Below are 14,893 nucleotides of genomic sequence, written 5' to 3'. Positions count from 1 at the left end.
TGTGGTCCTCACCGCCCCAGCACCGACCGCGCTGGAGGTGAGCTCCGTTGCGCGAGATCTCTTTCCGTGTTATAAATGAGAGAAACAGCTAAGGGGGTCATCTTACTAAGACGCTTATCCACCTCTCTGGTTCCCGTCATCAAGATGCATGAATTTAACAGCATTTTGTATGACTCGGAGGAAGGGAACCTGCTAGCTTTCAGAGCGAGCTCGGACCCAGCCTTTCAGCCCATCAGCAGCAAAGTTGAACATGTGGCCACCGCTTTTGATGCCTAATGGGAATTTGCATTTTGAACAGTTTATAAATCTGTCCCCATAGCCTCATTCCTTTGGCAAACGTGATTACATAGACTCATGACAAAAATCTTGCGAAATTTATCTTATCCATTAGCCTGCAGCAGTTCTTCCTTCGGAGGTACTCAAGTTCTGCTCCACAATAGTCTGGGGCTGTGCTGGACAGCAAAACTAACAAAGAAAAGAAGGATTTGGGTCCTGTCTGTTTGTAGGGGAAGTAAGAGGTATGTAATTTCAGCAGTTTTCCCAATTCTTACGTCTTCTTCATTATTCAACCAGTCTAAACCCATCCAACTTTTATGATTTTTTTTTTTTTTTTTTTGTTCTGCGGGAGTATTTATAGACCCCACTGGGGATAAAGGCCACCCATGTTAATATAGGATTACCTGATACCCTGGATTGTTTCTGCTGCTTGCCAAAAGTAATGTCGTTAAAGCCTGTCAGGAGAGACATTTTTCTCTGTCTTGATATTTGACATTGCCTACTGCCAAATGAAGCTGGTGGTGCGTTAGTCCCAGCTCTTGGGATCTCCTTGGGTTGCATGCACATGGAAAGTTTGTCTGTAGCATCACTGCAGCGTATGGACTTCGTATGGATTTGTTTCCTGAGAAATAGGTTACGTTCCAGAGTGGCTTGAAATCAGTCCTAACATCAGGCAAGCATCACTAAGAGAAGTTTATTCCAAGACAGCAAAGGTATAGGTTCTTGATTACAAACTTGGAGGAAGTTATAAAATAAAAAATCTTGTCAAATAGTAGAATGAGTCAATCTCTTCTCACAGCTGGCATGTCGTATGTCTCGGAGGTTATCTTAGCTCCTTGAGTCCCATTTTTCTGAACTTGCTACTTGTGGGACTTAAGAGACCTTATTGTATCTTGTATCTTAGTAAGACTTTATTGTCTTGTTTAGCTGCTTGGTGACTGTAGGGACGCTTATGGAGTACTCTTAAACTTACCTGAGAATGATACGGTATCACACTGGTATCCCTGATATTCCAAGGACATATTCTTGAAATGGTGATTTTTATAAAAATCACACTAACATTTTTACAGAATATTTTGCAAAAGTTTTGATTGTGTTTTGTCTTAGTAACTATTTACTTTTTACAGAGATGACAGTGGGCATTACGGTAGCTGTGGGTCCTGCAGCAAGTGCCCCTGTCACAGGCCCTGTTAATCGTGGAGGGCGCAGTGCCCTTACTGTGCAGGGTTCTGGACTCCTTTACTTGAAAAAGCAGCTGCTGCCTCAAAGAACTTGTACTCTTGGCATAGAATAAAAGACAACAGGTGAATGCAACAGACAAATAGAGGAGGGGAGGACAAAGTAACAGCGGAGCAATCCATCGCGTTTGGTATAATAAGTAGCAGTCACAGTGCATGTGCTATGGAGTGATTTTTTTAGGCATCACAGGAGAGAGAAGTTTCCAGGAGGAATATGAAGGAGATTTGTGCAATTCTACTTTTTAAAGTGCATGATGGGATCAGTTAGAGAGCAGCATGACTAAGAATTGTGATGAATAAGTCACTAAGGCAAACAATACCTCAAGGGTAGGTTTTGCAGTTACTCTTTGACCTTTTATTTCAAAAGCTAAATTGTCAAAATGTCCAAAGACTCTCTTTCTGCAGTGTGGTTCTAATTATCTTTGTTTTCTTTTATTCTCTACATCCCATCCCCATTGTTAATACTCTTTCTTTACTGAACAGACTCAGAAGGTCATATGTATTGAACAGCCACCCTTCAGGAAGGTTAGTGATCGTCTCAGGCCTGTTATTGTGTGAATTATATAAGATAGGGAGGTGGTGTACGCTTGCGTATGGTTCATCAATTCTGCTCCGAGAGCATCTTTTCTTTGGTGGTTTCTGCAGCTGTCATACACCTTGTTATTCTGCCTTCTGTCCTTGCCTCTATTGTATTGTTGTGCTTACGATAGCTGGCATGAATGTTTTAAAAAAAGAGTGTATATCTCACCAGTTCTTAGAAGAGAACTTTTAGAAATACTTCTTTTTTTAATAAATGTCACAATTTCCTCCCTTTTGGCTATTTCTAATTAGATATAAAAATACAATATCAATAAATTAATTTTTATGTTAACAGTGAATTTTTATGTTTCAATAAGTTAATTTTTATGTTAACAGGTGGAAAACAGAATAGAGAATCCATCAGTGCAGTGCAGGATTTGTTCTAAAATACAAAAGGTGTTTGCATACGCATATAACATATCAGTCTGTTATACTTCTTTGTACCTTCTGAGGGTCTGTATCAATCCAGCCCCCTCTTCTTACTATTTCATTGACAGGGCTAGTTAGATATATACCAGGGAAAAGTTTTATGGTCAGAAATACTAATATTTGTTTTAATTGATGAAAATTTTTCCCTGCAGAGATCTCATTCTTGATAAACTTCTGTCCAAATATGGGCAGGTAGACAATAAAACTAAAAACATACTTGGTTTTCCACTAGCCAGCTCAACAAGCTGCTGGAAGCCCAGCACTGGGCTGCAAACCTTGAGCCCGAGAGCTTTGGTTGGAGAGGGTGGTTCCAGAGTTTAAACTCCAGGCTTTGCACGTCGTGAGCCGGGCCTCTCCCGGCGCTGGCAGGGTGTCTGAGCGCCGCCCTCTGCAGCGGCGGGCTTTCTTGCGTCCCTGGGGATCCTTGGAATTGAGGAAGTTAGCTGCTCAATTTTGTTTATGGAAAAAACAAAATTAAATATTTTGATTTGATCTGAAACAAATTTCTTGGGGGAGTGTTGCTTTCTATGGGAACTTGTAAGCATTCTGGGTTTCATGCTTATTTGGAATGCTGGTCAAAAACATCTAGTACTGACCAGTTTTAACCTACACTAACAAAAACGGATTCAGATGAGACATTTTTGTTTGCTCTATATAATCACTACTATATTAATGTATTAGAGTGTAAGTCTTTGAACACAGTACATTATAAGAAGTCATTGTAACACGACATTATAACAAGTCATAACTAATAAGTTATTAAGTCATAATGTATTCTTTGGTATGCAAAATGTTTTTCTCAAATGTGAATAAATGGAAAAATATTTAACTGATATTAACATTTTTATGTAGTAATTTGGTAGTTAAAATAGTACATTTAAAATGCTATATGTAGAGGCAGACATTTACTGTAGTAGAACTGTTTGCTGAGAGGAATGCAATAACACATTGTGAACAATAGTATTTATTAAAATACTTCTATTAAATGTAACAGGATTAGCTGCTTGCTTGTTTAAAAAAATGAAGTTGGATTATGCTAGTGAGCTAGAGACATCACTGGAGAGGTCTAAAAGGGAACAGAGGAGATGGAGGTACTAGGAAGAATATGGAGAAAAGCTATGGTTTGTTTTATAAATAATAAGCAAAAACCACGTAGAAAAAATTAGGACTCCATTAGGAATCTCCCAACAAGCCACAACTCTGCATGGAGTATAAAATCTAGAAAAACACTTTTATTACTTTATTGGTTTGTTTACATAGATACTTTGGATTTTGATGTATACTTTATAACATACTTTCTTTACTAACACACTCTGTTGGATTGATCACATCAGGTAAGACCTCTGAGACTGATTCTTTTGACACTTAATGTGGTATTTACCCTTTGGCTTCAGTGAGTTAATACCAGAATTGAATTTTCCCCTGATTTCTTTCAGGCACATTTTAATTACCTAGTTATGACATGGAGGCTTCTTTCTGGAACAATATGCTCTCTGAAATATTTGGTGTATTTTGGCGAATTACTTCAATTGAAAAATAGACTATGTGTGGGAATCACTCTTGTGATACTTGCAGGAATAATTATGACTGGTGAGGGAGCAAGAGTTTTTCAAACAATTTTAGAGAATATATTACACTAAAATGTCTTGTTCCATCGACATATCCATTTGCAATACTGCAAAACATGAGTGCTAGATTCTTAACTGTTGTAAATCAGCAGGCCCATAACATAACTCTTTTTCTCAATGTTTTTATTTCTGTTAGTGTGAATCAGATATTACTAACACAGAATGTGAATAAATAGAACTGATTCTTTTTCATAAGTGTGTTCAGTAAAATTGAAAATAAAGTGTGAAACAAGTTGTTTTTAAATGATTCGACATTATAATGTTAGGCATATTAGTAAAGTAGGAGGATACCAAAGCATGCTTCTTCCCATATAATGCCTTGTTTCTATATAGTGATTTCTAATCAAAGCACTTTTTTTGGATGATAAAAAAGTGTATAATAAATGAGGACATCATCTGTTGCTTTCTTTGTTTACAGGCTGGTGTGAAATTCTTATACTAGTGATGGTCAATAGAGTCTGAATCCTTCATGTTATTGGTAAGAAAAACATACACTCAGAGTTTTATTATAAAGCAGCCCTTTTCCCATGGAAGGTTATTTTTACTGAGCAGCCCAAGCAGTTATTCTGCCATAAGATGAAGGATATGGATTTCTTTCATATGAAGAAAAATAAGATACTGAATGAAAGGAATGATTATTTAAATTATAGCAGAAATTTGTCTGTACCCTTTGTGCACTGCAAGAGTTTCTAAAGGAATCTGTAATTATATACTAGAAAAAAAATATATTCAGTTGTGCAGTAGACAATGGTGTAACTGCTCTGACAATAAAAAGAACAGAATTAATAGGGGAAGATCACAGTTCTACATGATTCCATTTGAAAGAAAACCATATTTTGATGAAGAACACAGACTCACTACTGTGAAGAAGTCAATTTTAGCTGACTGAAAGAGTAATAAACACAAAAGTATCTAGTGAGGGAAAGAATAACTTCACTACTGAATGCCCTTTTATATGGTTTATGACTGAAGCAAAATTAGGAACATTCATGTTGATTTTTTCTGAACTTGAATATGTTTAAATTGATGAGCTTTTCCACATAGGACTCTTGATAAAACCAGATCTAAATTTTAACCTTTCTAAACAAAAACTAAAAAGAGCAGGTATAGAGATTAAAACTAGTCTTCTTGCACTTGTGAAGATGGAACTGATTTCACAAGAAATAATTTTCAAGAGCTTTGTTGCCATGTTTAGTAACCTACTGAGAAAAGTTTGAAAGCTACTGGACCAAACTACTCCTCATTACAACTGCACAAGATTCAGTGAAATTAGTGGTTAAACTGGTCCATTCTATTTTAAATAATTTATTCTTTATGAGAGGGATGTTTAATATTTGTCTGTTTTTAATCACTGCATGAATGGGTGTGAGATGCAGTAATCCACTGACGTGTTCTGCTCACAGGTTAGAACTGGCATCCTCCGTGTGTGCGTTCTAGGGTCTGTGAGTTATGCTCCTCCGTGGAGTGTGTCCGTGGAAAGTTCATGTCAAATTACTAGAGGTTTTAAAGTTGCTGAGAGAAGCACGACACTTTCTATCATAACATTAAATAGTTCTCAGATAATTATGGAACCCATGGTGGTGCAGCTGTACCGTTGAGTAATACGGGCATTGGTTGACTTTTTCAGTTAGACCATTGGCAGACATTCTCATCTAGGTCTAGCTGGAGAGAGTGACAACATTACTGCTCCCGTTTACTCATCACTGTCCATCATGAGGAGTTACTGGTCCCATAGCTGTGTCAATGTAAGAGATCACTTGAGTTTTTCCTTTTCCTTTCAGGCAGAGTCACTTCGTTTAGCTGAAATCACTGGCTATTTAAATGAAGCCATCTGGCTCTGCTGGAAGGACATTAGGCTGTGTTTGCATAATCCCTCCAGCCAGCTGAGAGGTGGAGCAGTGATCTCCAGCAGAGGACTAGTAATAATTCATCTACTAGTACAGCTGTTTGAAAAGAGCATGAGTGTTCCCAGCAGGTTTTTATGGGGAAAACAGAGTTCAGAGGAAGGATGAACATTAAGAGCATGTTACTTCTGAGGAGCAAACACTGTTTTTGTGTAAGTGTCCTTGTTAATGAAATCAATGACCCACTTTATAGTCAAAATGACTTCTATATGATGGTTTGTTATTTGAAGAAGATTATGTTTGATATTAGGAGCCCATTAAGTTGTACCGCAGAAGGAAAAGGCATTGCTTTATATTTCTACTAGTAATGGTGTACCATTTAATTCCAGTCTTCTCAAGTTCTGTATTTACTATTTGTTTTTTCTGGGTTTTTTTCATTGTAGCCATAATTTTGTAAAATAGTCAAGTTCATGCCTAAAAGTATCCTTAACCAGGCAAGTTCATGTCACAATTTCATGAAAAATATCTATTTCCACTTAAAGAATCAGATATAAGCACATACTTAAGAATGTTCTATTTGAAATACCTACTTTTCTTGATTAGAAGAATCTTCCAAATTTCTGTAAATTTCTAATCCAACAGGACAGTCGAAGAGATGATGGACAGAATTTAGAGGGCTGTAGCTTGGGGAATAAAGTTGATATACAAATGTTGTAGCCAAGACCATTAAAAGATAAAAGCAAAACAAGACTGACATAGCAAGATAATCTACTTTATTAAACCACACAATTTAATTGGAGATAAACAAACAAGTGTTGGCACATAAGCCCTTCTTCAAGTCACCTGAAAAAAAGCCTTGAGAATGCAACTGGAAAAGGACTGTATACCTGAAAGCTTGTCTGTTTTCCCAGCTATGTCAGCTAATTTAATAAAAGCCTTCTCCTTACAAACCTTGCTTTGATGATATGCAATAGAGCACAGAATGATCTGCAGACAGAAAATGGAAGAGAGAGAACGCATGATTCACCGCAGTGCAAGCAGAAAGCAAGTCTTTGTAATTGCAGATGAGAGAGAAAAATCAGCAAGCTTCTCACATATTATCACAGAAGGGTATGCTGTTCACCAAGAGAAGCAGAAAATCTGCCTGGGCACAATGTTAACTGTTGGGCTCCTGGATACTCTGGGATGGGACTCTTGCTTTCAGACATAAGGTAGGCACTTAACTCTAGGATAGGGCTTGTAGCTGAGGATTTCAATGTAGCTGACAAAAGCTGTCACTTAGATATCCAAACCCTGAAAATTCTTCACTCCTGAAATTCTTTATAATAGCATCTTGTAAGTGTTATACCCTGGGGCAGTTTGAAAATGTTTCCTTTGTAATTACAGTTACAGGGCAAACTATCACAAGAAACCATGTAGTCCTTCTAGGAAACATGTCAAGTTCATTTTCTCACCTCTCTTTCCCCATTTCCACTCTTTTGTTCCAGGACTTGCCTCTTCAGAAGATTTTTGTGAGTGTACCCTGATTTGGTACCTTCCTACATTAGGCTTCATTCCTACAATCCTCCTGGGCAAGCAGAGACAGTTAAAGCATACCTGTATAATGAGGTAAGTATGTTCTAGTTTCATACTTACTAAGTTTTGGTAAGACTCCTCTATTCTAGTTATCTCATTTTCTGCACTGGTTGACAAACAACCCTTCCCAGAGCTTTTTTTCCTTCTCCAGATCAACTGCTGCCTGCTCTCATCTCTCTTTTCTGTTGGTGTAGCTTTTGAACAGGTCAGCATAACATTGGAATTAGGTTTAAACCTTTGACCAATTAGCTGTAGTCTGATGAAGACAACATGGTTTTCTGGTCTCAATTAAGAGCTCATGTCCTACACACTTGATATTTTCCTTAGATTATATGCATAAAGTAATCACTGTCACTTTCTACTTGCTGTTTTTCCCCTTGTGTCCTTTGTATATTTGAGTAATATTCTGTTTGCTAAGTTAGTAAACTGGTATTTTTTAGTGTGTACATTTCTTCTCCATGAATTACTTTCCATGACAGAGACTGGCTATTGGATTGTTCCCAATTCTGTCCTTCAATACACAGTGACCATTACACTATTAATGAGCTACTTAAAACATTAGTTTTCTGCTATCAGATGGAAATTGCTGTCTATTGTCAGAGAAAAGAGAGATAATGAATAATAGACAAGCAACAGAAACATTAATGGTTTGGTTTTTTTACCTCTTATGAGGACCCTCCAATTTCAGCTATCCTGTTAAAACTATTATTCTTTAAATTTTTAATCTGTTGAGAACACTTTGTTCCTAGGAAAGCATGAATGAGTGGGATTAAATTATATCTGTACTATACTTTTCTTGGTGATTGGTAATTATATTGTCACTCATGATGCTCTTCATTGCACTTAGCTGCATAGAACTGGGGAGAAACTGTACTAGACCTAATGAGAATCTGTGACTTTTCATAGCATCATTACACCAGCAAGATACAGGAGTAAACAAAACGTGGGAAAAAGTTGTATTTGGAACAAAAGATTTTCTTTTCTTCAAGCAGTAATACAAAATTTTTATATTCCCCTTGCTATAATGGGGAGGTAACAGGTGCAGTACCCAGGTTAGGTGAAGCTGGCAAACACTGTTACTGTATCTGTTGCTTTTTCAACCAACCCATCAACCACTGAAGCATTGCTTTTGAAAAATGGCCCATAAAAATTCCAGCTAGTAGCCTTGGGCTTTACAAAAAGAGGCAATCCATTTTTCTCATCTCAGTTTTTGGATGAATAATTTGAGGTATCTTTAAAAGGGTACAGATTTCTAAAACATGCAAAGTTCCCATCCTCTGGAAATAATGCATCTGTCAGCAAAGTCTTTGTATATGCTTCCTGAACATACAGAGACTTGTCCTCTTCTGCCTATCCATCTTCTTGAAACAGTGAGCATCTAACCTTGTAGTGATTGGTATGTTTGTCTTTAAGATGAACATACTTCCTTTGGACCCAACCTCACTGCCATCAAATATATTTTCTTAATTCTTAATTAGAATTTATATGGCATATTGAAACCTCTAATGCAAAAGGTTCTGTCCAAATGCGGTGTTTTTGTTTAAAAAAAAAGACAACAAAAAAGAGAAACCAATTACTTGTTTTTGGCTGAGTGGCATATCAAAGAAACTGCGTCAGTAGTATGTTCTGAAAAGTTGGTGCTTTAAGTAGGGAACTGCAGTGCAATTTCAAAACTTTACTTTGCCTCGAATCATAAATTGACTTCATTTGTTGTAAAATCTGACAAATGAAGTCAGTTAGATAAATTTGGAGAGGAGTAAGTTAGTCTACAGACTAAGTAACTATCTGTGGTTCCAAGAGAATTGTTTGTATCCAAGTGAAAAAGTTCTTTGAAACTAGAGTGGTTCCACAAAGTATTTTGGCCTCAGTGAACACTAGCTCCTGCAAAATACACTTAGGCAGAATATTTCTGACCAGCTCTATGTTCACATCAGTAGCATTTCATAAGTGTTTCCTTCCATTTCTAATAAATACTGAATTGCCATTAAATACAGCACCTTACAGACTTGCTGTGCAAAACTTTTAATCCTGTCCTATTTTTTTTGATGTAAACTGGTATATATAAAATGTTTCATGCTTTTGGGAAGTTATTTTCTCTTAATTATCAGAGTGACTGTGACTGGTGTTTAAAAAAAAAAAAACTCTCACCCTCCAAATCCCCCTAAAACACAGTCTTTCTCCTCATTCTCTTTTACTTTGTGTTGGCAAATTTATCAAATTATAACTCAGTAGGCTTTCTGCTGTATCACACAAGCATACAATATTGATGTTTAAATCTTTATTGACTGATGTAAAGTTAGCACATATGGAACAAGAAGACTAACAAAGGAAAGTACCTAGATTTAAGACTGTGAAAGAACATGGAGAAAAATCAAGACAACCCAGCACAGAAACTGCAAAAATTATTCTTTGTATTAGTTAACTGTTGTCAAACTGTCATGGAAAATTCAATGGTTGTTCAAAGCTGATATTCTAAGTGTTTTTCCCTTATCAATGAGGTTTCTTTTTGTTTTTTTAAAGGCAAGCAAAATCAAGTTTCAACTCTTCTCTTAAAAACTGGATGCTGTTACGCTCCTGCTGTACCCAGATTTGCTGATGGCCAGTGCTGCTCTCACTGACACTAGGACTGGGCCTTAGTGCAACGTTAAAGGTTGGGCATTATCACTTGAATCTCTCACACTACTGCTTCATGTGATAATGCTTTAAAAATGCTATGGGGAAAGAGTAAACAGATTTTTTGAGGGTTAAGTTTCTTAACTCTCCTTTCTCAGGTTGACCTGCAGTGACTGGGAGGCAGGGATCCTTTCTGGTACATTCTCACCCTCAAGGTGGTAGCTATAGCACAAGGAAGCATAGCTGGGCAAAGTACATCCCAGCTTCTGTCCGTATCTCTTGGCATATGGATTCCTCTACCCTCTGCCAACCTCTCCATGGAGTAGGATGGGTGTAGTCAGAACATAGCAATAGACTAGCATTACTGATAATGTGATATTGTGATAGTATTGGCACCCGACAATTTTGGTAACACTTGGTATTGTATGCCTTTAGAATCCCAGCCTTATTACAGTACCAGTATATTGCTTGCTACTGTTAGGGAATAATAATGCAAAATGTTATTGTATTAGCTATGTGTAACCAAAGACAAAACAGAAACCCATCATCTGTTTATAATCTATGCCATGTACAATATTTGAAATCACACTGATGAAGTAAGCTAACACTATACATTATATTTTTTTTGGATAAAACTCAGAAGGGACAAGGACACAGATTCTGTTAAGAAAGTAATGTTTATGTTCTTACACCACAAAATGGCCACAGACAAACTGACCTAGCAATTTTGTATAGGAGCAACAAGGATCTGCAAGCCTTTACACAAGTGTCAGGTCAATGGAAAAGTTAAACCTCTTTATCAGATTAAGCTGTAATACAGTATTTTCAGTCAAAAGGAATGAAGTTGGCTGTGTACCCAGGATGGTTAAGATGATGACAGAGGACTTACATGAAGGATCAGTGTATCCCTGGATTGCTGCCTGACACTTCTGGACTCCATTTCAACATGACTTGAGCAGCCTCACACCTTCTTATCCCTTTGATAAGAAAAATTTCCCTTTCTTCCACACATTGTAAAGGTTGTTGTAAATGTATATACCATCCCAATCAGGCTCAGGATCTTTGATTCCTTCTCAGTGTTGGACTTCTTGAATTAGTAGATACTCCAAACTAGAAAAAAAAAAACTGTTCGGAATGTCTATTTAGTTAGAAAAGTTCTTACTGCAGACTGCCTGCTTTCATTGCTTAAGTACTTGTTACAGATGTTGCTTTGGTTTGTAAAGGTCAATACAAGGTCTCATGCAACCTTAGTTGGGGCATTTCTTAGAGCTACCTCTTTCATGCTGCTGACTGCACTCATATTTCTGCTGTAGCATGTATATTCAAAGTGGTGGGTGTGTTTTTTGGAATCATTCACTGCTGAAGTATTATATTATCAAGCAGGATTTTCTGGCAACAATGTAATATATATCTATTTACATCCAATAAGACTTTATGATTTAAAATGCCTACCCTTATGTAGAAGTACAGAAAGCCTCATTTATTGTGCCAAGACAACTTTTTCATACACTTCAAATTTGTACTGGATGCCATTTTCTTCTTGGATATCAGCAGGGACACCAGGGTATCTGGAAAGAGAGTAAGGGAAAAAGCAAAAGCCAATGAGTAGATAAAAATATCATTATGGGTCACCAGTAATTTATCCAATCAATCAGAAAAGAGAGTTGTTTGAAATAGGAGATGAAAATACCATCCTTACCACAGAAATACTGATTACATGTCTGTTTTTAAGAATCATGTTAACTACTATCAGCAACCTGTATACACACCATTTGAAATCAAAAAAGTATATATCAATGTAAAAAGAAAAAAAAAATCTAACAACTTGATTAAAGCCTCTACCATATTATTTAAAATGTCTATAGAGGCAGAAGTAGACACAAACATTTTTGCTTTACTCAGATGCTTTAAAGGAAATGCTATTGGTAAAGGCCTCTTACAAGTTCTATGACAGCTTCTTAAGGCAGGTGATTGCTACCTTGCAAAGTGTTTCCCTCTATTCCAGCATTACTAAAACAATTTTTTTAATAGACTCTTTAAAAATCTCTTCAGCCCCCTGCAACAGAATAAAAATTATGTATAAGTAACACTGACTTTGAGGGAGGAAAAAATTTATTTGCAAAGACAGACCTCTCTTACGTTTCTGTTTAGGTGTCTGGGTGAAAAAATGTCTGCTTTTTTTTTTAATAAATTAATGTTTTAAGACCAAATTCCGATTTCAGTTCATTGGCCAAAACTAAGGAAAGTATTCCTGAGAAACAACCAAGAGAGAGAGGGGGCAGCTTCGGATCAGAGATCAGTGTCTTGAAGTAGACTTATGATATAAGGCACAGAGCAGTTCAGAATATGTTAGACTTGAAGGAGGTGACTCATCCTTCCCACTCATTTTGTTTGTCTCTCCAGCATCCTTCCTTTCCTGCCCCTACCTACTCTGCTCCACTTCAGTGCTAATCCTTTTCTGTGTCATGGGGTTGCAGGCAGAGAGCCTGACTTGCCTTACTTTGTATTTCTTCTACTGCTGATCTGTAGCTAGCTGGGAGGAAAAATGGGAGCAGCAAGAAGAGGAAGAGTTTATTTTCTTGTGCTGATTCTTGAGGCAGAAATTCTTTTGAATATTTGCTACTCCCCCGCTACCCCTTGGATGTAATCTCTTTAGAGAGAACACAAATGAATGACTGGAATATGATAAGGACAATATAAAAAGAAACCAGAATGAATGGCAGAAACTTACAGTTTAATACTGGTTCTTACAAAATTTTCTAGGAAGTAATTTGCTTAAGAGAAAGGAGTAATCTTAAAAAACTCTACAGGCTCAACCCTTCCTGTTCAAACCCATTTAATTTATCTTTGTCAATTCAGCAAAGACATTCACAGAGACTAAAATAACCTACTGACTAATAATATACTGACAATTATGAAGCTTAGTAAATATTTAAATAATTTTAAGGTGAGAAACCGTAACAAAGTTGCTTTGCTAGCGAACTGACAGACAAATGTAATTCTCCTCTGTCAAGGTCACGGGAAGGTTGAAGAACACAAGTTTCAAAAAACCTGTCCATTCTGGGTGCTCTAAGTGGGCAAATTCCAGATTCTATATAAAATGTGACTGGGGAAAAAATATAGTGAAGAGTACCTCTAACTCAAGACAGAATGTGGCCTTAATAGTATCCTTACACATTCAAAGTAAATTATGAATTCTGCCATCTGAACACAAGACTTTTATGCATCTTGATATTTACTCTGAGAGAAGTTTGTAGTCATTGAAGTCAATTTCTGGAAAAAATGTGTCGCTTTCAAATTCCTGCAAAATTCTTGTCACAAACAGTCGATGATTAATTGGCTTCTCCATTGCTGCCTTTAAAAACAAAAGAAAAGATTAAAAATAGAGTTGTTCACTGTAAAAGAGCTCAACTATGCATGAAGTATTATTCTTGTTACTGATATATTTAATATTATATTGTAAGACAACATTAATGTTAAGTACGAGATTTGTTTGAAATGCTAGTTTCCTTTACCACTTCTCCAAATTCTTGTTCTAACTGCACCAGACATCACCACTGCAGCATTCAAAAAGAACCGAGAGATAAGAATCTTAGGATATTTTCTACTTATAGTTTACACACCATACTCATTTATGTTATCTAAAACTGAAGCTTAGTTATTCTTTTATTTATATTGCAGGGTTTAAGCAAGGCAGTGAAAGTTAGACTCTCAGTCTCCTCTTCTGGACTTTGCCCAAGAAGACTTCCTGAAAGGACAATTTCACCTTGTTCCAGTTCCATGTCTTAAATTGCAGCAAGACCTGCTCTCAGATCTTGAGGCATCTGACAGAAGTTAAGAAAAATCTATTAGTTCTGTGAGAAGAAAGGAACATTATGGCCTGGTTTCAACAAGGAACTTCTATATCATATCTGTCTGAAAGACAGTAAGCATCAAGTGGCAGAAGAGCCCCCCACCCTCAAGTAATTTGTTCCACATTTAATTAATGTAAGCGTTAAACAGTTATACCATATTTCTAGTCTGTAGGAGTTTGCAACTCCAGCGATTAAGTTATCTGTCAGTTTAGTGCAAGAGTTTGATTTCTAGAATATGTCAAAGAGATAATATTAATTATACATCATATAACAACAACAAATATTTTCCAGATTCCTTGTATGAAAAAGGTTTTGAAGATACTTGTTAGGGTAGTTCCTCCCTAACAAATTCACACAAAATCAGGAGGTAAAAAAGGAAGTTTTGTCTCCAAGTCAGACTGAAAAGTTGCATCTTCCAGCCCTTCTTGACATTAAAATAACCTGTTAAAAGCTATACTGGTGCCTGGATACTAAGTAGTTGAAGTGCTTACAGCCTTTCTTTCCCTAATCTTGGTAATGAACAATGTTCTTTGTTAAAGGTGATTCACCATGCAGTATGCTATTAGGTACTATTTTAACAACTACAGTAGCCTAGTAAATGCAAATTTAATCCAGTAAAATTAATAGGTAGAACTCCTGGGAAGTTGGTTTCTAGAAAGGCAGCTCTATTACTAGTGAATGCCTTAAAATGAAAAAGGTAAGTCATAGCACACTGACATCCATCAGCATTGAACTGTGTTCATCTAGTTTGTATTATAAATACCAAGTTGTTTTTTTTTTTAAATAAGGGGGTGAGGTAAGAGGAGAAACATTCATCTGCAGAATAATGCAAAGAATAACTTGCTTCACTAATAAAA

The 14,893-nt window shown here is 36.6% G+C and overlaps 1 protein-coding gene and 1 long non-coding RNA gene across 5 annotated transcripts in view; one reads left to right on the top strand and one right to left on the bottom strand.

Annotated features, from left to right (window-relative positions):
* The first annotated feature begins 126 nt into the window (after positions 1-126).
* Positions 127-14,893, top strand: part of LOC135324951 (uncharacterized) — a 23,559-nt gene continuing 8,792 nt past the window's right edge. Inside the window, exons 1-4 of one of the 3 annotated variants that reach the window (XR_010386173.1) lie at positions 127-518; positions 4,569-4,628; positions 7,482-7,602; positions 13,864-14,169. This is a non-coding gene — a long non-coding RNA (uncharacterized LOC135324951). Of the gene's footprint in view, positions 519-4,568; positions 4,629-7,481; positions 7,603-10,087; positions 10,220-13,863; positions 14,170-14,893 lie in introns of those variants that run through there. The other 2 variants (XR_010386171.1, XR_010386172.1) reach the window with 2 other exon arrangements.
* The window catches only part of LOC135324949 (dihydrofolate reductase), a 19,964-nt gene continuing 14,903 nt past the window's right edge, over positions 9,833-14,893 (bottom strand). Inside the window, exons 5-7 of one of the 2 annotated variants that reach the window (XM_064502132.1) lie at positions 13,422-13,537; positions 11,635-11,750; positions 9,833-11,307 (exon numbers count right to left, since the gene is read on the bottom strand). In XM_064502132.1, the coding sequence (XP_064358202.1) occupies positions 11,663-11,750; positions 13,422-13,537 (204 nt within the window). In that variant the 3' untranslated portion in view covers positions 9,833-11,307; positions 11,635-11,662. The remainder of the gene's footprint in view (positions 11,308-11,634; positions 11,751-13,421; positions 13,538-14,893) is intronic. The other variant, XM_064502131.1, reaches the window with a different exon arrangement.

Source organism: Dromaius novaehollandiae, chromosome Z (genome assembly GCF_036370855.1).
Source record: "Dromaius novaehollandiae isolate bDroNov1 chromosome Z, bDroNov1.hap1, whole genome shotgun sequence".
Classification (NCBI taxonomy): Eukaryota; Metazoa; Chordata; class Aves; order Casuariiformes; family Dromaiidae; genus Dromaius; species Dromaius novaehollandiae.
Note: the sequence above shows the minus strand (reverse complement) of the source record. Positions and strands in the feature narration are given on the sequence as shown.